Here is a 24892-nt window from a genome sequence, read left to right on the forward strand (position 1 = left end):
TTCTAGTTAAATACAGTATTCACCCAATGTAGCCCCGCCCCTTTCTCCACTTCCTGTTCAACCATGTCTTACTTCTTCAGGTTTAGCTCCAGCAGCAATATACACAAAGAGTTATATTTGGGATCATCCACATTGACACTGTGATGGTTTTACAGCATCCTCTGTTAGTGACTGCAGGATGACATATGACAGTCAAATCTGACATGAGGACATTTTTAATAACTCTGTAGAGTCTTGTGGTGAAGATGCTCTGATATAACTCTGTGGAGTCTTGTGGTGAAGATGCTCTGATATGAGGAGAAGAACCAGAACATATGAGCCTGCAGACTAAAAATCATTTTTATAATAACTCTCACTGACAGAAGACCACAGTGCTGACATTTAGAAACACAAGTTCACCTAGAGACCAGACCCTGAGCATGGTGACATCACTATGTAACACTCGCGTTTCTATCTATAACACATTGTACGTGATAGGCTAAGGGGCAGGACATCTCTAAGTGGTTGAACAATCACAACAGAGCCGGCCAGCTAACCAATCAGAGCAGACAGGGCTCTGGTTTCAGACAGAGGCAGGAGCTCCAACAAGCCGTTTAGGAAAGAGAGTGAATACACATACTATACAGAGATGCTGTATGAGAAACCAATGTGAGTTTGGAACATTGAACAATGTAAATCAATTCTAGTATACCTCAACAATGGAATTATGATCAGTAGAAATGGCCATGTCATGGGACCTTTAACATGTCAGGTGTCCTTGTGGAAGTAAATGTGTAATCCTGCCTGCTGATCAAACTGAAGTATAGTACAAGTACCTCCAGTTTTTCAGTACTTGAGTAAATGTACGCAGTTATATTACTTCTAATTGTTCATTCTCTTTTCCACTTTTTAATTATAATAAGTATTTTAAGTATTGTATTATAACGTCTGAACACACGTCTGTCTGTCTGTCTGTCTGTCTGTCTGTCTGTCTGTCTGTCTGTCTGTCTGTCTGTCTATCTATCTATCTATCTATCTATCTATCTATCTATCTACACCACTGTATAAACCAAATGCATTATTATTATTATTTTTATTTTTATTATTGTCATTTGTCCTGACTTTTCAGTGTCCCCTGAACGCATCGCGGGACTCCGCTGCCATATTGTTGTTGTGTTTTCGGCGTAGCGGCGGTGGGAGTTTCTAGTTGCGGTCGATGTCTGCGGACTCAGCGGTCTCTGAGGGGGGGGAAGGAGACTCTGCTTTACTGACGTTATCTGGAATACAACTAAGCTACAAGTCACTGTCAAAGTAACCGAGAGGAGCCTTCGGGTATGTAGTGTTTCTGAATTAAAAGTTGGCGTTAGAAAAAAAAGCTGTGCTACTTTTCCCCATGTGTGCTAACATGCTAACGGTTAGCACCAGTGAAAAGCTCCTCTTCTTTGACTTTTCGCTGTCAAATATAAACGTTAACATTCAGATGGAGCACGGATGGGTGTGTTTGTGTCAAAAACAAGCGAGCAAAGTGGAGTTATCTTCGGCAAAACAACACAAGTAGCAACAGATTAGCTTCAGGTGCTAACTTCTGAGCTAGTTCGGCAAAGCTGCCAATCAGAAAAAAGTACTCAGATCCTGTACTTGTGTAAAAGTACAAGTACGCAGATCTTGTACTTGTGTAAAAGTAGAAGTACCAAAGTGTAGGAATACCTTTAATTACTTCACAGATGTGGATGAATGATGTGAAATATAACCAAGTGTTAAATCAGACTTTAGTTCCACCTGGAGTAAATCCACAAGCTACCCTGCAGTATACAAAGTCATTCAAACTAGCTGCACCTTTACCAGCTTTGAGAACACTTTCATGATCAATCATTATAAAACATATCATATATATTATTCTGAAATGGACCAATCTGCACAACGACTACTTTCACTGTCGCTACTTTAACTATATTTTGATGATAATACTTTTATACTTTTATTTGAGGAACATTTTGAATGCAGGACTTTTACTGTGACAGAGTATTCCTACACTCTGGTACTTCTACTTTTACTCAAGTACAAGATCTGAGTACTTCTACTTTCACTCAAGTACAAGATCTGAGTACTTCTACTTTTACTCAAGTACAAGATCTAAGTACTTTTACTTTTACCCTAGTACAACATCGGAGTACTTTTACTCTAGTACAATATCTGAGTACTTCTTCCACCTTCAGTGATTACTATACAAAGCCTTAAGGAAACTTTATATGACTTTATTGATAGTAAAGTCTGAACATAAAAGAAGACACTTGTATTGCTCCGCCCCCTTTGTGTTTGCTCAGTGGCATCAAGTCATTGTGGTTTATTTATTCATGGCAGGACTGTAAACGCACCATTTATCAACAGCTTGATGCATGACTTATAGAAACTAGTTTTCAAAGTTGTATTAAAGTGTGTACTTGTACCTCAGTGTACAGGTACACTGTAATGTGTGATCCTGCTTCGCTGGGAAACTTCTTTCCACCACAAAAAGAGAAGTTTGACTTTTCTTGAGTCTGGTTTTACATCCTCAGTTAAATCCGTTTATATCCTGAGTTAACTGGTTTTATATTCCCAGTGAACTGGTTTTATATTCCCAGTGAACTGGTTTTATATTCCCAGTGAACTGGTTTTATATTCCCAGTGAACTGGTTTATATCACCTCCTCTCATGACTGGTATTTCTGCTGTTTTAAGAGCCAGGCCGAAGTCTCTGTTAATCTTTTTATCCATTTACATCCACAACTTGCTTCTACGTTTAAGAAAGGAATTTCTAATCTTTTGGAATTTGTTTGTAGATCGAGTTTGCTCTGAAACTGTCGTCACTTTTGAGCTGAAGATATTGATTTATTTAAAGCTAAAACACTTTTCAGTCTGGCTTCATGTTGTGCTAAACCTCCATAGTTTATTATTTATATTGATTAACACTTCACTGTTGGTCAATATGACTTTTTTATTTATCTTGTTTTCCACATTTTAACTTCTTTTAATAAATCAAATCAAGTTTTATTTATATAGCACATTTTTAAACGATTTTTGGTCGAGCCAAAGTGCTGTACATATAATAAAATACCCTACAGTAAAGACACTTTACAGCAAATACAACAGCACAGTTTGTTCAGAATATCAGTATGAGAAAAACGACACCCTCTGTCGTTAGACCCTCTGTCCTTAGACCCTCTGTCCTTAGACCCTCTGTCGTTAGACCCTCTGTCCTTAGACCCTCTGTCCTTAGACCCTCTGTCCTTAGACCCTCACATCGTACAAGGAAAAACTTCCAGAGAAAAACCCACAGTTTAAAGGGGAACATGGGAGAAACCTCTAACTAGCTACTAACAACATATATATGTGTTGTTAGTAGCTTGTAAAGCGCTTTGAGTGGATTATGATTTATCAGTCATTATTCAACATCTCTCTTTAAAGGCTGCAGGTAATCATGCTTTTCATTGTATGTTAACTTAATGATTTACTTCACCAAATAATTGATTACTTATTTAATCTAATTAACAAAAAAAGACCCTGACCTTGGCTACCGTTGTAAAGTCCAATTTGTTTGTGTTTTTAGAAAAATGCTCATGGAAATCCCCATAACGTCTTCAAACACCTTAAATATTGTCCGACCTTCAGTCAAACCCAGTCTACAAAGATATTAAACACAGAAGAGCAGCAGATCCTCACATTAAGGAGCTCTTACCTGCGAATGATTGGCTTGCGTTTGCTCGATCAACAACTGAAATCATAAATAAAACGTTCAAATACTTTGATCATCTTTTGTGACGGACTGAACATTAAATCTACAGACTGTTCCAGCGCTAACTGCATCAAATGAAATGGCACGTAACATTTTACTCAACCTATAATATTTGTATCAGAAGTATTCTCCACATGCCTGAAATGCCTCCTTTGTTTACTTCCGGATCATAGTGACATCACTATGTAACACTCACACTCCTATTGGCTAGCGCTCCGACACATTGTACGTGATAGGCTAATAAAGAGAAGTATCTTAATGTTGCAAAAACAGTACTTGATACTTGTTTTATAAGAAAATAATATTGTATTAAAACTACTCTGCACCTTCTCTGGATGATACTCAGACAGACGTTGGGGAGAAAATGTATTAAAAAAAGTCTATGTATGAAAAATGTAACATTACAGTAAAATGTTACATGATGCAATAATAGTAAACATCGTATTATAATCAGGGTTTGTCAGGAAACAATATCTCTGTTCCTCAAAAACTGTATAATTACTCCAGAAATCTGAGTATCAAACAGAGGTGTGTGTGTGTGTGTGTGTGTGTGTGTGTGTGTGTGTGTGTGTGTGTGTGTGTGTGTGTGTGTGTGTGTGTGTGTGTGTGTGTGTGTGTGTGTGTGTGTGTGTGTGTGTGTGTGTGTGTGTGTGTGTGTGTGTGTGTGTGTGTGTGTGTGTGTGTGTGTGTGTGTGTGTGTGTGTGTGTGTGTGTGTGTGTGTGTGTGTGTGTGGTGTGTGTGTGTGTGTGTGTGGGTGTGTGTGTGTGTGTGTGTGTGTGTGTGTGTGTGTGTGTGTGTGTGTGTGTGTGTGTGTGTGTGTGTGTGTGTGTGTGTGTGTGTGTGTGTGTGTGTGTGTGTGTGTGTGTGTGTGTGTGTGTGTGTGTGTGTGTGTGTGTGTGTGTGTGTTGTGTGTGTGTTCTCTTTCCTTTGAAAACATCAATTTATTGAGAAAAAAAAGTGTAGTATGTTTTTAACAGTTGATTACCCTGAACTTTAAGTATAATTCAACTGAAAAACCAATACAAAAAAGAATATATATATCTTTTTAAATATTTAATAATACAAAATAAATAATCATTTTATTTCGATTATGTTGTTTTCATAATCGTTGCAAGCCAAAATCGTAATTGCAATTAAAATATTAGAATTAATTGAGCAACCCTAGTGTGAACATGACTGTTCAGAGTATACTTCCTTGAGCAGTTGGGAAAATAAACTCCATTTCCAGATTAAATCTCACTTTTCACCAGATAATCTCAAAGTGTGTGATGACTCAGCGAGTTTCCTCCTGCAGAGCCGCTTCACTCCTTCCTCCTCTTTGTGTTTTTAGCATTGTAAAACGAGTCGAGCCAGCGCTCAGAGGGCGAGGCCGCTGACAAGCTGCCAGGTGATCGCCTCCTCTCTGTGAGCACAGGATGTGTGCTGCCGTGTAATCCGGCACATAATCCAATATGTCTCTGTGTATAAATGGATGCAGATTAGAAGCAGAAGGAGGATCACAGGGAGACGAGCAGAACAGGGAGCGCTCGACCTGACGCCCAATAGCGCTTTTAAATAAATAAAAAAAGGGTCCCAGGTAGGGCTGCACGATATTGGAAAAAACTGACATTGCGATTTTCTTTCCCCCTGCGATATATATATTGCGATATGAAAACATACAGGAATTGAAGAAAATACAGTTTTTTTTCCGCAAACCATCCTTTCTTGAACTTTAATGATATACAATTGGTATTTTTTTAACTATATTTAACCGGATGAAGGATTTTAGTCACGGACGTCTGGATCTTAAGTTATCAGAGCAACAAGCTGAGCTAGCTCGGTTAGCAGCGCCGAACTGCCCTGGAGAAACACATGAAACTACTTTATTCAGTGTTTCTACCTTTGATCACCGGGTCCGTTTGCTTTGGAGATTTGATTGTGGTTTGCTGTCACTCACTCAAGAACCCCTGATATGAGTTTTCCTTTTGTAGCAAGCAGCAAAATAATTGTAACATGACGTGTTTGAGTTAATGCGTCCCACATTTCTTTTTATTTAAACCACGCAATGTGAATATCGCGCATGCGCATATCGCGATTATCGTCACGACACGATATATCGTGCAGCCCTAGTGCCAGGAGAATTTCTGCTTATCTGTTCATTATTGATTGTAAACATTATTGAAAAAGGAGGCTATTTAAAGAGGCCACAATCCCTCCAGAGGGAGTTTCTCTCCCACACACTCCCCCCTGTGCTCTCCTTTGTTTACCTCCAGAACAAAGTGTGTGTGTGTGCTCAGGCTGAGTGGTGTAACACTCGCAATCCTATTGGCTAGCGCTCCAACACATTGTGCGTGATAGGCTAAGGGGCGGGACATCTCTAAGCTGTTGACCAATTACAACAGAGCCGGCCAGCTAACCAATCAGAGCAGACTGGGCTCTGGCTTCAGACAGAGGGTGAAAAGAGGTGCTGCAGCACAGGTAGTATGAGAAGAATAAAGAGCTTTTGAACTTTAAAGCATGGAGACATGTCCCAGGAGAGAGCGTTTGATTGGATGAACCTGAGCTGCAGGTGGGGAAATGTTAGGAAATCTAACAAGTTCTTTAGTGCATCTGAGTCCTTCACACAGGACAAGTCATGCAGCTGTTAACGTATCATCATCATGCAGTTTAATTAATTGACTATAATCTTGATGTTAAAACCATTCAAATGTATTTAGTACACTGTAAGGGCGGTAAAGTGACAGATCTAGAAAGGACAGTATAGTGTAAAGTGGCTGTATATTTTCAACACCTACACTTCTCATTTTCATATCTGGCCACACTCACTATTACTCAACACTTCTTTAACGACTTGTTTCCTGGTAATTCTCAGTTTCACTTCTCCTTTTCTGTCATGTGAACTCTGCAGAGCTGTAGTTTGTCTCTGTGTTGCATGAAGGTGAGCTCAGAGGACGAGGAAACTAACCTGTCTGTAACGCTTCAGCTAGGAGTGGACCGTATCACTTCAGATTTATATCATAGTGTTTTTGTAGTGATGGTACAGAGGGGTGCAGCAATGATTCCTAAAACCTGGAAATTATGCAGCATTTTAATCCCTTCCTGTCCCCTGGTCTGGAAGTCAATGGGTTTTTTTTTTAATGTATTTTTGGCTGTTTTTTCTCATACTGCCTTGCACCTCTTTTCACCCTCTGTCTGAAACCAGAGCTGCTCTGATTGGTTAGCTCGACGGCTCTGTTGTGATTGGTCAACCACTTAGAAATGTCCCACCTCTTAGCCTATCAGGTACAATGTGTACACATGTCACTTAGTGATGTCACTATGTTCCGGAAGTAAACAAAGGAGTCCAATGGAGGCGTTTTCAGGCGGGGGGAAACACAGGGATTTGACCATTTACATGCACTAAAACCTATAGAACACAATAGAGGGAACACCCCGAAGAGCAGAGGGCCCATCTAAGAAAGATAAACATATTTAGGATGTTTATTGTCTTCAATTAGTAATGAAAGTCAGGTCTGTGTCTGCAGTTCAAAGCCTTCACAATATAATTTAGTAATAACTTAAAAACAGGAAGTAAGAAATAAATCAAAGAGACAGGAAGTGAGATAACGACGTATGATGGTTCAGCCAATATAGAGATTAATGATCTTACACAAATGCACCATCTGGTCTAAGGAAGTAACACAAGTATTTAATCCACCTCTTCAACAGGACGACGAATTAATGGAAATACTTCAACGAGCAGCGCTGGTGAAATGTCTAAAGTCGAGCCTCAGAATGTGTTCGAGGGACTGCCTACGATAGGAACAACGTAGACATTTAAATACAATCATTAAAGAATAAATAAATACCGTGGTATGAGTTTTTTGTAAGCTCTATTTAAAACCAATATTCTCTACGTGTTATAAGTTCAGCTTGATAATTAAAATGATTTGATATAAATACCAACAAATTAGAACAAACAATTGTATTTGTACTTCCTGCTCTGATGCCCAAAGAAAGTAGTTCATATGTCAATCACAACAACAACAACAAAAAGTGTCATTCTGAGACTGGGCTTCTTTCTATAGAAGTAGATTAAAGAGTTCTTTCACTGCATGGACGTGACTTTTGGAAGGATATGAAGTGTTCAATCAGGAGAGGCGGTGTTGATAAGAACACATATTTATTGCCAGGAATACACGAATGAATGTAATGGAGTTTTGGCGATTAGGCCCCGTTGTGCGGGAGGGGAGAACGATCCGATGAAACCCCCCGGGGTCTAGACACTGGTGGTGGTGAATGGATAGTTGGGGTCGGTCTGAAGGGGAGTGGCTTAGCTTGACCCTGGTGGTGGTGAATGGATAGTTGGGTTCGGTCTGAAGGGGAGGGGCTTAGCTTGACCCTGGTGGTGGTGAATGGATAGTTGGGGTCGGTCTGAAGGGGAGTGGCTTAGCTTGACCCTGGTGGTGGTGAATGGATAGTTGGGTTCGGTCTGAAGGGGAGGGGCTTAGCTTGACCCTGGTGGTGGTGAATGGATAGTTGGGGTCGGTCTGAAGGGGAGTGGCTTAGCTTGACCCTGGTGGTGGTGAATGGATAGTTGGGGTCGGTCTGAAGGGGAGTGGCTTAGCTTGACCCTGGTGGTGGTGAATGGATAGTTGGGGTCGGTCTGAAGGGGAGGGGCTTAGCTTGACCCTGGTGGTGGTGAATGGATAGTTGGGGTCGGTCTGAAGGGGAGGGGCTTAGCTTGACCCTGGTGGTGGTGAATGGATAGTTGGGGTCGGTCTGAAGGGGAGGGGCTTAGCTTGACCCTGGTGGTGGTGGTGAATGGATGGTTGGGGTCGGTCTGAAGGGGAGGGGCTTAGCTTGACCCTGGACTCAGAGGGACAGGAGGTGAAGAGGGGGGGAGGAGGGTTTCGTCAAGTCACCTGAAATGACAGCTGTCAGAGGGGGGAGAGCAGATTTAAAAGGTTTAGCGGAGCGCTGTGATAGGCTTGTGAGAGCGAAGTGATTGGTTAAGCTGGGGAGTGAGGCCCCCGATCCCTTATTGAGAGGAGAGAGAGTAGTGACATGGACATAGTAAATGAATGAGTAAAGAAGGTCTTCCTGGTTGAACTTGCGCTGAGCTTCATTTGTTGGACGCTCTGCTTACAGCTGGTTGGTTGATTTTGCAATATTCTTGCCGTTAGCTCGCCTGCTGCTGCGAAGAAGAAGGACACCTGTCTCTGTTACTTCCTTCATGGAGGAGAAAGTACACATTAGAATTAAGATTTAATAAAAAAACAATAAACTCAGGAGGTTTTAGTGGCTCAAATAATCACAGGAGAAACTGAACGGGCTGATATTCAAAATATTAACCCGAACCCCGGTTAACCGTTTGGTTTATGAAATAATCAGAAAGCATGAATTAAGCCCAAAGGGAGGTCTCTTTGTTGTCAGAGCAACAGTTAAAGGACTATAAACAAGTGATACATGTTCTGTAGGATCTATTTTTCCTTTATCTTAATAAAAATGTGCTGAATTTTGAAATATAGATCCCGTTTAATTGGGATTTACAGAGACTCCTGAAAGCTAGAACACCTCAGTTTGTGTGTTCGCTCCTATATCATTATATTTGCATTTCAGAGCAACGCTAATGCTCTGAAATACATGCTCTTAGTGCAAGCATCTTTGTTATTTAAAGGTCACCTATTATGTAAATCCACTTCTTCATGTCTCTTCTTCATCAACATGTGTCCCCTCTTCTTCATGTCTCTTATACATCAACATGTGTCCCCTCTTCTTCATGTCTCTTCTACATCAACATGTGTCCCCTCTTCTTCATGTCTCTTCTTCATCAACATGTGTCCCCTCTTCTTCATGTCTCTTATACATCAACATGTGTCCCCTCTTCTTCATGTCTCTTCTACATCAACATGTGTCCCCTCTTCTTCATGTCTCTTATACATCAACATGTGTCCCCTCTTCTTCATGTCTCTTCTTCATCAACATGTGTCCCCTCTTCTTCATGTCTCTTATACATCAACATGTGTCCCCTCTTCTTCATGTCTCTTCTACATCAACATGTGTCCCCTCTTCTTCATGTCTCTTCTACATCACCATGTGTCCCCTCTTCTTCATGTCTCTTATACATCAACATGTGTCCCCTCTTCTTCATGTCTCTTCTACATCAACATGTGTCCCCTCTTCTTCATCATCAAGATTCTCACTTTTTCTCCTGATCCATTTCTATAAAAACCTGTCTGAAAATGAGCTGATCAGATTTTGGACACTTTATGATGTCATAACGATGTGTTGTCTTATGTAACCATTAGCCAATCAGCAACCAAGGTAACCCCCCCCCCCCCACCTTATCACCTGAATCTCCTCCTAGAGCACCATTGAGTTCTTTGTAACCAAATCTCTCTCAGAGGGGCGTGGGGAGGGGCTCCTTATTTTCATCTAAAGTCACAGACAGAGAATCAGCACTTTGGAAACAGGGCTGAAACAGAGGGGATTATGGGTAATGCTGCAATGATCTGTTTGGTGTTTCAGCCAATCAGAGACAGGCTCTGGATATATCTGAGACCTGTGATATATTGATGAGAAACAGTATAATAGGTGACCTTTAAGAGTAGAAGTCATGTCTGAATCAAGACGTGACACAGGTGCTTTTATTCAGAATGTCTTGAGGTTAAAATGCTTGAAGGTGCTTTTTCACTTTCTATATAAATGCATCTTTACTTACTTATCTTTTAATGATCTAAAAAGGAAACATGGACCAGTGGTGTAAAGTAACAAAGTACAATACTTGAGTATTATTTTGACAAAATTGTACTTTACTACTTCAGGGAAACTCTGAGCTCCTGTTACCCGGTTTAGACAAAACCCCGTCCGTTATACTTCTAGTACATTTCATAGCCAATATCCACCTTTTACACCTCCATGTCTTTACATGTTCTATATGAAAACAGCTGATATGCTTATACGATGTGATGCATTACTACTCATTAATGAAATATTTTACGAATTGGCTCCACATGAACAAACTAAGTGATAAAAACAGGATGATAAAATATTGCTTTTCTGCATACTTATACTATTAATACTATACTTCGTGTACTTCCTGTTACTGAAATGAGCCATTGTGCAGAATAAGTACTTTTTGTACTTTAATAACATTTTGACGGCAATACTTTTGTACTTTTACTCGAGTCCCTTTTTTTTCACAAATGCAGGAATTGGCTCAGTAATGGATAGGGTTGCAAAATTCCGGGAATTTTCAAAGATGGAAACTTTCCATGGGAATAAACTGGGAATTTTCTAAATGTAAGGTTGGCTCTTCGTAGGGAACTTAAATATAGTTGGGGGAAAGTATATTTGAGCATAATATGGACTAAAACAAACAGATGCCATTCAAGTACACTTGAACATCCATGCCATAGCACACTGCGTACTGCATGGCTATTGAGACCACACCCCCTACAGGCACTGCATCCCTCCATCACATGCACACATGATTTCGAGAAGACTGGATCACACTTTTGAGCCCAAAGCACGAGACAAATGAAGCCACATCTTTTCATTTAACATTTTGAATGGGACTTTGTGGGGATGTTTGGATGGGGGGTGCATTTTTGATCATTTTTTAATGAGTGGGGTTGGGGGGGATGAGTAATATTTAACTCAACATTCCTGTTTTCGTTCTTCAATGAAACAAATAATTGTTCGATAAAATAATTAAAACTTGTTCCGTTCTACTTAAAAAAAATGAGTTTAGCATCGAATATTTCCCCAGCTTAACTTCCCATGGAAACTTTGTGGAAATGTTCCGCCCCTTTGCAACCCTGGTAATGGACCACATTAACACAACAATAGATCATGGAAATAATGAATCCAAAACCTTTTTTATATTCTCACGTGAGCATTGTGCCTGGAGCTGCTTTGCCTTTTCACATCGAGGTTAAGCACCTCTTGTTATCTGAGGGGTTAAAGTGTCTTTTGGGCTTTTATTGCAAAACTCAACATCGCTGCCTTTTCAAAAAACAGTCTTTCTAGCCTGGAGATGTTTCCTCTGCTGCTCGAGTTGAACAGGAGTGGGCAGGCTTGAGGATTTAAGTAATTACAAGAGTATTTGTTTTCATGGTGCCTGCAGATGCATGATGGGATGGAAAATGTGGGTCTAAAAGCCAGGTCTCCACTTCCAGCCCTCTGCAGGTAGCAGAGGGCTGGAAGTGGAGACCTGGCTCTGGAGAGGCTCAGAGGTCTGCTGCGTGAGATCAGAGGAACGAGGGAAACAGATGGAGGAGAAGATTCCTCAGAAACTCCATCCTGTCAGGCCCGTTTTCTCACTTCAACACAACAACACACACGAGCTGCAGACTGTCAGTGTGTGTTCAGGCTGTCAGTGTGTGTTCAGGCTGTCAGTGTGTGTTCAGGCTGTCAGTGTGTGTTCAGGCTGTCAGTGTGTGTTCAGGCTGTCAGTGTGTGTTCAGGCTGTCAGTGTGTGTTCAGGCTGTCAGTGTGTGTTCAGACTGTCAGTGTGTGTTCAGGCTGTCAGTGTGTGTTCAGGCTGTCAGTGGCTGTCAGTGTGTGTTCAGGCTGTCAGTGTGTGTTCAGACTGTCAGTGTGTGTTCAGGCTGTCAGTGTGTGTTCAGACTGTCAGTGTGCAGTGTTTCCCCTAGGATGGAGTCATAGCAGCGGTGCTAAGGCACGTGGGCCCAGCATAATGTGAGCACGGAGCGCGTGAATTTTTTTGTGTGTGCGCGTGCGAAGTGCCTTGGAAATATGTGTTTACATAATTTGTAAACACATATTTGTTTGAGACCCACTGAGATAACTTAGACTAAAGTGAACTATCTAAACCCTCAGAGAGTCCTTTACCTCCCTGAGCCTCTCAGTCTGACAGGAGAGCTCTCCTCCACCCTGGATGTAGAAACATCTACTTCTTATATCCGTTAGCGCAGTTAGCACCAGATGCTAATAACAACAGCGCCGGTACCGGTGCGCCCTCTCTCTCTCCCTCGCTCGCTCTCTCGCTCCCACGCTCGCACTTTGGCTGTGAGCTGCGGGCGCCTGATAAGCCAACATCCCCCACTTTCATCACTTACAGCGCCCATCGTACAGGGCAAATGAAAAGTGTAACCGGGGTGAAAAGGGTGTTACCTTTACTTAATTATGAATGTTGTTACATCAAGGCCGAAAATTAGGATGAGCGCCAACGGTCAAAAATGTTTTTCCCCCCCCCCAGATCTGGCGCCCTATGCCAAAAATTGGCCCTGCCAGTACATACAGTGGCAATGTCTCAAGATTTAGCAAAAATACACCTTTATTGAACATACAGTAACACAAATACTACAAATCCACATAACAAACAATCGTGTGTGTGTGTGTGTGTGTGTGTGTGTGTGTGGTGTGTGTGTGTGTGTGTGTGTGTGGTGTGTGTGTGTGTGTGTGTGTGTGTGTGTGTGTGTGTGTGTGTGTGTGTGTGTGTGTGTTGTGTGTGTGTGTGTGTGTGTGGTGTTGTGTGTGTGTGTGTGTGTGTGTGTGTGTGTGTGTGTGTGTGTGTGTGTGTGTGTGTGTGATGGTGTGTGTGGTGTGTGTGTGTGTGTGTGTTGTGTGTGTGTGTGTGTGTGTGTGTGTGTGTGTGTGTGTGTGTGTGTGTGTGTGTGTGTGTGTGTGTGTGGTGTGTTGTGTGTGTGTGTGTGTGTGTGTGTGTGTGTGTGTGTGTGTGTGTGTGTGTGTGTGTGTGTGTGTGTGTGTGTGTGTGTGTGTGTGTGTGTGTGTGTGTGTGTGTGTGTGTGTGTGTGTGTGTGTGTGTGTGTGTGTGTGGTCTGACGCTCTAGTTGATTCTCATATTTCTGTAGTAATTATACCGTCTTTGAGGAACAGAAATAATGTTTTCTGGCATCACTTTAACATTTTACGGGAAACAGCGCTCCTGTTCTCCGGAGCAGACTAAACCCTGAGCTCAAGTCTTAACAACTCAATGGATTATTGTGCAACCCTAAAAAAATCTTGCCAAATTCAGTAAGTCTGAGTGTTTTTAGCCTCGGTCACGTGACGGTGAAACTCAAGTCCCTAGGTTTAAGGTTAGGGTGTGAATCAATTCTTTATTTACATCTTTACGAAGTAGTTTTATATCAGGGGGGTCAAACTCAATTTCATGGCGGGCCACATCAGCATTATGCTTACTCTCAAAGGGCCGGTTGTAACTTTATAAACATACAGTACCAGTCAAAAGTTTGGACAGACTTTCTCATTTGAAGGTTTTTATTTATTTTCATATTTCTTTACTTTGTAGATGAATACTGAAGACATCAAAACTATGAAAGAACACGTATGAAATCATCTTGTAAACAAAAGTGTTAAAAAATCCAGAATATGATTTATATTTTAGATTCTTCAAATGAGTCCCCTTTTGCCTCGATGACAGCTTTGCACACTCGTGGCTTCTCTATATAAATACAGATATATAAAATCCAATCCACTTTATTTATATAGCACATATTAAAAACAGAGGGTTTACCAAAGTGCTTCACAGCAAACATAACATTATAATAATATTACAATAATAGTTAAAAGGCACACAAAGGCTATGGACAGACAATAAAAGCATATAAAACACAGCTCAGACTGACTCGAAAGCGAGGGCAAAGAGGTGGGTCTTCAGACGGGACTTAAAAGTTTGAAGGGTGGGCGACAATTTGACATGGGGGGGGGGGCAGGTCGTTCCAGACCCTGGGGGCTACCACTGAGAAGGCTCGGTCTCCCCTGGTCTTTTTCTTGGTTTTAGGGACTACTAGCAGCAGCTGATCAGCCGACCTCAAAGCCCTCGAGGGGGTGTCCACCTGTAGGAGGTCGGAGATGTACTGAGGGGCCAGCCCATTGGGCGATTTAAAAACAAACAATCAAATATATATTAAATAATGTATTATATTACATTATTGCCTCTGCGTTGGATTATTATCAGTTCCGGTAATAACTTCATAAATAACCTCGTCTGAAAGCAGAAGTCTAGGGCAAATAATTGAAAGCAAATATTCAACAATTACGTTTGAACTTGCACTTCACTGATCAGTAACCCCGTAATGCCTGAACTTGTTCAAGTGACGGATGAAATCCTTCCTGCTGAGACAGAGACCAGCTCAGGACCAAAGGATCTCAGGCTTATCACATAACCATATCTTCTTTTCCACAAACTCAAAACACAGTCGTAATGCTCAAAACTAAACATTTACAGAATGATAAAGTGACAGAGAGGGAGCTTTTATTTTGGCACCACGGGCTGAACTATGACAGCTGGGATTCACGTTTGAAAGGTTTTACCTACTTTCAACGTCTTTGTTGTGACTTGTCTTGCGTTAGTCCTGAATATTTTGGTTTTGTTCAGTGATGCCAGTCTGCACACAATCATTTCTGACGGCGACGTTGAGACACAGACACAGAAACATATGGAATATCTTTAACTTTTAGTGGACGAGCAAACCTTCAGATGGGAACTTCAACAGGAGGATTACATTGCAGCTGCTGCAGTGCTCTCATCCATTACTGGACCCATTTCTAACAGATCTCTCAGCTGTGTGCGTCACTTTTTAGTGTCCCCTGGTCTCCCAGTTGTGTGTGTCACTCTTTAGTGTCCCCTGGTCTCCCAGCTGTGTGCGTCACTCTTTAGTGTCCCCTGGTCTCCCAGTTGTGTGCATCACTCTTTAGTGTCCCCTGGTCTCCCAGCTGTTTGCGTCACTCTTTAGTGTCCCCTGGTCTCCAGCTGTGTGCGTCACTCTTTAGTGTCCCCTGGTCTCCCAGCTGTGTGCGTCACTCTTTAGTGTCCCCTGGTCTCCCAGCTGTGTGCGTCACTCTTTAGTGTCCCCTGGTCTCCCGGCTGTGTGCGTCACTCTTTAGTGTCCCCTGGTCTCCCAGCTGTGTGCGTCACTCTTTAGTGTCCCCTGGTCTCCAGCTGTGTGCGTCACTTTTTTAGTGTCCCCTGGTCTCCCGGCTGTGTGCGTCACTCTTTAGTGTCCCCTGGTCTCCCGGCTGTGTGCGTCACTCTTTAGTGTCCCCTGGTCTCCCGGCTGTGTGCGTCACTCTTTAGTGTCCCCTGGTCTCCCGGCTGTGTGCGTCACTCTTTAGTGTCCCCTGGTCTCCCGGCTGTGTGCGTCACTCTTTAGTGTCCCCTGGTCTCCCGGCTGTGTGCGTCACTCTTTAGTGTCCCCTGGTCTCCGTTGTGTTTTGAGCTTCTTCAGCGTTTGGTTTCTGCAGCTTTTAGCATGTCTCCTCAAGTTGCTGAATGTTCTCTAAATGCTAAATGTGTTGCTGGAGATGTTTCTTCATGTGGAACATTTGTGTTTTTATATTTTCATAGTTTTTGAAGCTGGAAGAGTTTTAGGCGTGTTTGCACCTGTCAGTTATCGTAATTTGAAACACTCAACCCTGACATTTCAGAATAAGAGAGAGCACGGCCTGTCATTTAACGCGAGGTCTGGTCTGTTATTACCCAGATCACTGTGATCTGTTTGAAAGCCTTTAGTTTCCCCTCCGAGAGATCCTGATCGTGTTTATGTGATGGACGTGATGAGCTGACACAACTGTTTTTCACTTTTCCTGCAAACCACAGGAGAGTCTGTATGGAAGTTTAAATTGAAAAATAATTGTGTCGTGTGCAGTTACTGCCTCCTAGAAGATTCAATGTTATCAGCTAGGGCTGCAGGATTTAGAGGGAGTTTTTCTCTCACCCCCCATCAGCAGGAGAGGACTCTTTAAAGTAGAGACACTACATACTGATATACACCTGAACATCAGCAGGAGAGGACTCTTTAAAGTAGAGACACTACATACTGATATACACCTGAACATCAGCAGGAGAGGACTCTTTAAAGTAGAGACACTACATACTGATATACACCTGAACATCAGCAGGAGAGGACTCTTTAAAGTAGAGACACTACATACTGATATACACCTGAACATCAACAGGAGAGGACTCTTTAAAGTAGAGACACTACATACTGATATACACCTGAACATCATCAGGAGAGGACTCTTTAAAGTAGAGACACTACATACTGATATACACCTGAACATCAACAGGAGAGGACTCTTTAAAGTAGAGACACTACATAGTGATATACACCTGAACATCAGCAGGAGAGGACTCTTTAAAGTAGAGACACTAAATACTGATATTCACCTGAACATCAGCAGGAGAGGACTCTTTAAAGTAGAGACACTACATACTGATATACACCTGAACATCAGCAGGAGAGGACTCTTTAAAGTAGAGACACTACATACTGATATACACCTGAACATCAGCAGGAGAGGACTCTTTAAAGTAGAGACACTACATACTGATATACACCTGAACATCAGCAGGAGAGGACTCTTTAAAGTAGAGACACTACATACTGATATACACCTGAACATCAGCAGGAGAGGACTCTTTAAAGTAGAGACACTACATACTGATATACACCTGAACATCAGCAGGAGAGGACTCTTTAAAGTATAGTTTTGTTAGAGAGTCTGGAACATATCATTGTAATGTCCTCCACTTTAGAGTCGTGCCTTGAATCCTGTGCAGAACGCTTTCTACTTGCAGCAACACAGAAACATTTCACGACGGTTCCTCTGCCCTCGCGTCACCCCGCAGGATAAATGGATGTCCTTGTTATTTGAAACGCTCTTTCTCTTTCTTGTCATCGTCACTCTCTCCCTTTGGCTTCTGACTCATCGTCGCTTCCCTTTCTTCTCAGAGTCCTGCAAGAGAGAAAAGCCCAACGTCCTCTTTCCTTTCAGCAGCTGGTTCACAAACCACTCACATATTTTTGTAATATCTCAAAGACAGCTTTTCTCTGTGAACACAAAACCACCTTTCCTGATTGAACTGTCACTTGTTGTTATTCACCTGGTTTACTCTGAGTGTAATTCCCTTATGCCTCCTGTTTGAATGCAATAGTGTTCCTCTGGTTTGGTACCAGCAGGATTGTGAGATCTTTTGGGAACATTAACACCTCGGCAGCGATGGTTTGACAGAGCTGCATCCATCAGTGGCTGGATGACTAATACAAATGGCCTGATTTATACAGTATGGCCATCTGGGAAAATAAGCGTTTATTTATATATTTTAACCCCCTTGCTGTGAAACAGCTCTTTCTGACGGGGGTAATCAAGGCGGTCATTTTGCCTCTCAAGAAAATGATTATTACTGCTCTCCCGCTGCCTCTTTTAGTCCGTTAAATAATCCTTTTAAAGTCTGACAAACGCACAGCGGTGAACTAACAACCCCTGAGACGTCACATAACTTTCTTGTTCTTTAGGTCTGAATGTTTAATCTGGTTCGGACGCAGCAGCTAATGACGGGTCCTTGTAAACTGAGCGAGAGAGCAGCGCTCCTTATGAATAAGTCATAGCGCTCTCTGCTGTTTCTGTAACCCAAGTTCACGGCACTGGCATTCAAACTCCTGCTGAGCAGCACCAGAACTACAGCCTCTCATGTTCTGCCCTTCCCTCTGATGTACTGTGCCGCACGTCCTTATGAAATGCTAATGGAGTCAGGGTAGCTCTTTGTGGCAGAAACTCTGATGCATGAGAGTGTGTTTCAGATCTTAAATCAGTGCACAGACTAACGGTATCCACTTGGTTTTGTAATTTCTTCATTAAGCAACATTGCAAAACAACCTTTCATTCCAGCTTCTTAAATGTGAGGATTATGTATTTTACACAATTGTAAAATTAAATATCTTTAAGTTTTAAATGATCAGTCGGACATTAAGTCAGCTTAATGTGGGCTTTCTTATTTTACAATTGTGTAAAATAACTTTCTAGTATTTCATTGAGTGATCTGTAAGAGTTAAAGTATGTGTACAGTCTTTAGAGTCATTACTAAACAGCCGTTGGAAAGAGAAACTGTGCAATTGGAAAACCCGTAACGTCTATTCTTAGCAACGTGAACCGGTCTCCTCGTGACCTCCGTCCCTCTGGAAAAACCTCATTCCTTCTGCTTCAGTAAAGCCTGACAGTCTGCAGAGAGGGAAACACACGATGTGCAACTCAAACTCTCCCTCACTGAATAGAGTCCGTCATCACTGGTGGACCGTCCATGTTGACTTTAATATCCATCCCATTGAAATGCATTATGGCAAAAAGCCAGAAGGCAACACAAGTTTTAAAGTAAGACGCTTTTTATATTTTAAATTGGACATGCAAGTCGTTTGATCACATCATCTGTTCATGCTTTGTTATTTTATGGTCTTAATGTCACATGGTGAACTTAAAGAGGCCCTATTTAGCTTTTTCCCTCTCCTGTAGTGTTCTGTAGGTTTTAGTGCATGTAAATGGTCTGCAAAGGCTAACGTCCCTGTGTTCCCTCCAGAGTTTCTCTCCTACACAGAGTTGGTACTTAAATATATTTGGCTGATCATACTTGTGTACAAAGTCAAAGTCAAAGTCAGCTTTATTGTCAAAAATTCTACATGTGTTGTACATCCAGAAATCTCTAAATATCGTTTCCCGCAGTCCTACAGTGTGACATGTATACATAAAACAAAAAGGGCCTAGATAACCGGGGTATACAGTTTACTTGAGTAACATTTTGAATACAGGACTTTTACGAGTATTTCTACACTTTGGTTTTAAGAGTACTTCTCTTTCCCCACTGGTTCTGAGTTATATAAAGCACTGAGAATGAACATTACTCTTGTGTGTGTGGCAGGACATTTCCTCCCTCCACCGTGACCTTTGACCCCTGCCTTCCAGCTGTAAGAGAAGCTGCCAATGAGCTGTGCTGCATTCAGGGTCACAGCAGAGATAAGAAAAATGCTCCTGGTGTTTCTGTTCAATTTAATTCTTCCTTTTGTGTGGACAGCCGGCTGACCCTGCTGTAGTTCCTTTATAGCCCAACATTAGCCTCCTTTAGCTTAGCGGTGGTGACGTGAGGTCATGTGACCCTGCTGTAGTTCCTTTATAGCCCAACATTAGCCTCCTTTAGCTTAGCGGTGGTGACGTGAGGTCATGTGACCCTCCTGTAGTTCCTTTATAGCCCAACATTAGCCACCTTTAGCTTAGCGGTGGTGACGTGAAGTCATGTGACCGTGCTGTAGTTCCTTTATAGCCCAACATTAGCCTCCTTTAGCTTAGCGGTGGTGACGTGAGGTCATGTGACCGTGCTGTAGTTCCTTTATAGCCCAACATTAGCCACCTTTAGCTTAGCGGTGGTGACGTGAAGTCATGTGACCGTGCTGTAGTTCATTTATAGCCCAACATTAGCCACCTTTAGCTTAGCGGTGGTGACGTGAAGTCATGTGACCGTGCTGTAGTTCCTTTATAGCCCAACATTAGCCACCTTTAGCTTAGCGGTGGTGACGTGAAGGCATGTGACCCTCCTGTAGTTCCTTTATAGCCCAACATTAGCCACCTTTAGCTTAGCGGTGGTGACGTGAAGTCATGTGACCGTGCTGTAGTTCCTTTATAGCCCAACCTGTAAGTAGCATAAACGTTTGTTTGACACAGAGATTATTTACTGCAATAATCCCAAATCCCTTTGGTCCAGGGAGATTCAGGGTCCCCTGCAGAAATCATCATCCCTGTATTTTAAATTGCCCGCCCTTCTTTGCCTCATTTTGACAAAATCTAACATATATGTTCCCTCCACCCTTGCTCTGTGTGTCCCTGCAGGGGAAGATGGTGGACCGGCTAGCGAACAGCGAGGCGAACTCTAAACGCATCGGGGTGGTCGAGGGCTGCTTCGGCACGGCCGGCCAGCCGCTCGTCATCCCGGGCCGCGTGCTGATCGGCGAGGGCGTGCTCACCAAACTCTGCCGCAAGAAACCCAAGGCGCGTCAGTTCTTCCTCTTCAACGACATCCTGGTGTACGGCAACATCGTGATCCAGAAGAAGAAGTACAACAAGCAGCACATCATCCCGTTGGAGAGCGTCACCATCGACACGGTGCCCGACGAGGGAGACCTGCGGAACGGCTGGATCATCAAAACGCCCACCAAGTCCTTCGCCGTTTACGCCGCCACCGCCACCGAGAAGTCCGAGTGGATGAACCACATCGGGAAGTGCGTGGTGGATCTGCTGCAGAAGAGTGGGAAGGCGCCGACGGGCGAGCACGCGGCCGTCTGGATTCCCGACTCGGAGGCCACGGTGTGCATGCGCTGCCAGAAGGTTAAATTCACGCCCGTGAGTCGCCGCCATCACTGCAGGAAATGCGGCTACGTGGTTTGCGGCCCGTGCTCCGATAAGAAGTACCTGCTGCCCAGCCAGTCCTCCAAACCCGTGCGAGTGTGTGAGTTCTGCTTCGGGCAGCTGACGGCGGGAGGCCTGGCGCCGAGAGCGGACTCCATCAGCCGGCTGGGGTCAAAGTTCAACAACATGTCGGACGACGATGACGACGACGACAGCAGCGACTGAGGAAATAAAACGTCCGTCTGAGGATCGTCCATTCAAACCAAAATATTTTATTGCTTTTCCCCTCTGATTCCAGCAAGGATGAATACTGAACAGTGATTTAATGAAATGTGGAATTATTCGGGGGAAAGTCTGACTTTTCTTCTCTTCCACTTATGACTCTTAATTAGTCACTACAGAAAACAGTGGAGGCCTTTTGCATTAACTTCATCCAGGGGGGCGGGGCTTATTTCTTCCCACTCTCTTTTTAACCGTACGTCCATGAACACAGATGATATCTCTGCGGGGAGAAAAGTCTGTTCGCCCCTCTCTTCACCAAACAGGGCTGTTTTCTAAGTTTTTTATTAACAAAAATGTAGATATCACGCTAAACAAGCTTTTTCTAGTCGACCTAAATGTCGTTCCTGAGAAATATTGTCTTCCATTTAGAGCAGGGATTATTCCTTTCCTAAACTCCTTCCTGTTGGGGCTTCCTGACCTTTAGCTCCTCTGCTCCTGAGAGAGGCTTGGTGTTTTTCTGGGGCTCCTTTTTTTTTAATCAATTACACATTGTAGATATCACGCTAAAAGAGCTTGTGATTAAACAATGACAAAAGTCTGACTTTTCGGCTCACTTGATTGGTCACCATAGTGCTGATGAAGCATCCCTCCTCTTCCTCTCATGTTAATCCATCTTGTTTTAATTGTACGTCCATTACCTCCTGCAGGGAAAAGCTACATGGTTTTGTTCTCTGTCCTTTTCTCTCGGGCTGTTTTTTCTAATATAAATGTGTTTTTCTGCTATTTTGTGAACCCTATTTTTATCAGTCACAAACTAAATCCTACTCTAATCCCAAAGCTTTTTCTAGTCGACCTAAATGTAGTTGCTTCTGACAAATCATCTCGTCTAACACTTTAGTGAGTTTCCTCTCAGCGGTCTTTGAAAAGGATCTCTGCCTTCGCCCTCACGTAGTGCCTTGCAGGGAATGGAGGAAATCAGTCGAATGAAGCAACGCTGCTCAAAGACCAGAGACTCGATGACACCCTGACTCTGAAACGCATCACGGAGTTATCAATGTGTGTGTGTGTGTGTGTGTGTGTGTTTGCAGCACACACAGAGCAGGTCACACACACCAGCCGACAACGGGAAGAGTTACATTTTGATTTTTCCTCGAAAGTTTTGTTTTCTGCCGGACAAAGACTCTTGAAACATCCATCGATCACAGACTCCCAAATTAAAATATGATTTAAATCCAGGCTTTGATTTTGAGGCATCTAACGACCTGTAATCTGGAGGTTCTTTAGGCATTTTATGTACATTTAACAACCTGTAATGTCGATTTGTTTTTGTTCACAACCTGAGCGTGTTTCCTGCTTTGTGTCTTAAGGACCAGAAGAGTCTTTGAAAAGGATCAATGTTTGTTGGCAGGCTGTGCACGGATATAACTGCAGCTGTAGCGGTCGGTACTGAAACTGTAGCCTCATTATGATTTATTTTACATTTATTAAAGCACACAAATCTTCCTTTAAAAGAAATGCAATACAACCCTGATCAGTGGAAGGTAAATAAGTTGGAGTTATTAAACGTTGATGTGTATTTAATTTGATGTTTCACAGTGCGGAGCGACGACGGCGTATTAAAGTCACTGTAGGTCTAATCAACTTTATTCTCGTTTGTTAGCTTCAATTTGTGAGTTTTTTTCTCCTCAATCTAAAATTAAAATGTCTGAAAATATCAAAGCTTTTTATCCTAGAAACAAACAATGTTTGTTGAGATGATTCCTTTGAATAACCCCGCCCTTCCACCGTTTTGTTTACAATTTCAATATTAAATATCAGATTTGTTACGAGTTAAACCCCTCCCTCATTTAATGTATTAATGTAATTTCTCAAAATACCTGATAACCTTTTGAGGAAATTCAAGTTTCAATTTTTTTTTAATCTCAGAAAATCTCAAAATTCAAGAAGAAAATCTAGTTTCTGACTCAAAATATATGCAGTATTTTCCTCTTAAATTCACTGCTTCAATGACGGATTAAGTCGCTTTTTGTGTGTAAATTGACCTTTTTAATCTCAGACAAAACGCTATTTTATAACGTGTAAAATGAAGACGTTAATCTTGAGGTGCTCTTTACTTATTTACATATTTATTTTTACAAAAAGTGAAAAATAATGAATTATTTTTGAGGGAAATATTACTTTTTTTTTATAAATTTGAGTTTTTTTATCACATTAATTTACCATTTAATTCTCTAATATCAAATATTTCTACTTTCATATTTTCCTCTGCTTTGTTATAATTATTTTAATATGTTGTTGGACCTACATTGACCCTGATACGCCGCCGTTCTGTTTTGAATCACTTCGATAATCAGGAAGTGTTCGCCCTGCTTGTGTTTCCTGATCACATGATCTGCTGTTGCGTCATATGGTCATGACTCGACACATGGCCGTCCCCTGCTCCTGCAGCACTGATCATGTGACCTGTGTCATGTGACCTCAGTTCTGAGATCAGGCTCTCAAATTCTGTACAAAATCAGTCTTTTTTTACTTTATTGTACAAGATTAATTTACAAACCTTTTTAAAAAGATTAATTCAGCAGTCAAAAGTAAACTTGAATTTAAAGTTAATAATAAATCAGATTAATATTTGTGATATTAATCTATGTTCTCTCCAGCAATATACATTGCTCTCTGTCTCAGTTTCTAGTTTCTAAACAGCGTCCAGGAGTTCAGTCGAATTGGGTCGAACAGGATCCTGTTGTATTTCTTTAAATCCCAAGTAACCGAATAGTTTGCAGGTTAATCCATGACCCCCACATTATCTCCCAGACTGCAGGACATGTTTCGGAGCCTCTTCCCTGGAGACACAACAGAGGTTTGTTTACATCGAAACAAGCACAGAAATGTCTCCGTATGCAAACGCCTCGGGAGCAGAAAGGGATTCTCTTTGTCGTTAGACTTCTAGAGATGTAATGTCTGTGTTGCTGCAGTCATTTGATGATCCACTAACCAGCTGTGCTTTCTGTGCACTAAACACGGTAACATCGACTTTGATCCAGGATGAGTTTTTAATGAATAAACCGTCACACTGCAGAGCTGTTTTTCTATGGTGCGTTTGTACCGTTTGTACAGATTAACTCCTGCTTCCTGCTCCTGTCCGTCTCGTCTCTGCAGCTTTCACACTTTTCTCCGGGTTATTTGTCTTTGAAATGTCACGAGATCCTGGTTACTGTAAAACCTGATTTCCCAGGTAGATTTCTTCTGTAGAAATCACAGGTGATCTGATTTGTACAGGTATGCTTGTGCGGGAGAAACAAACGGAAATACTTTTTTTAAAGAGTTGTTTTTTACGATGCATTTCACACTTTAAAAAGTACAGAATTAAAATCCCACGATTGTTACCACTGTTTGAAATAAAACAATTTATCCTGTGTATTTCAACGGACACTAATTCATCACAAATGATCTTGAATGACTTGTTTCGTCAGTCAGAAACCCCCAAAGATATTCACTGTTATGATATAAAACAGAAAAGCAGGACATTTCTATTTAAAAGCACGAAAAAAAGCATTTCCTGACAGTTTGGCATCAAATATGTGATTATTTTATTTGTTAATCAACCTTTTTACGGCTGCCGACCGGTGCAAACGTGCTGCAGCTTCAGAAAGGATGCAGATGTAGAAACCCAAATGTTCCACATGAAGAAACAGCGTCAGGCGTCAGCAACTTAACACATGCAGCATTTAGAGAACATTCAGCAGCTTGAGGAGACATGCGCAGCGTTTACTACAAGCTGCAGAAACCAAACGCTGCAAG

General features: G+C 42.1%; 1 protein-coding gene across 1 annotated transcript; it reads left to right on the top strand.

The window, feature by feature from the left end:
- The first annotated feature begins 1151 nt into the window (after nt 1-1151).
- On the top strand, nt 1152-24511 carry plekhf2 (pleckstrin homology domain containing, family F (with FYVE domain) member 2). The gene is made up of 2 exons (XM_034148131.1): nt 1152-1311; nt 20357-24511. The coding sequence occupies exon 2, from the start codon at nt 20363-20365 to the stop codon at nt 21095-21097; it is 735 nt and encodes a 244-aa protein (XP_034004022.1). The 5' UTR covers nt 1152-1311; nt 20357-20362; the 3' UTR covers nt 21098-24511.
- The last annotated feature ends 381 nt before the right edge of the window (nt 24512-24892 follow it).

This window comes from Trematomus bernacchii, unplaced genomic scaffold, assembly GCF_902827165.1.
Source record: "Trematomus bernacchii unplaced genomic scaffold, fTreBer1.1, whole genome shotgun sequence".
NCBI classification, from domain to species: Eukaryota; Metazoa; Chordata; class Actinopteri; order Perciformes; family Nototheniidae; genus Trematomus; species Trematomus bernacchii.

Excerpts from the sequence above, each read along its gene's own strand:
- plekhf2 (XM_034148131.1), top strand. The coding sequence starts at position 20,363 with ATGGTGGACCGGCTAGCGAACAGCGAGGCGAACTCTAAACGCATCGGG.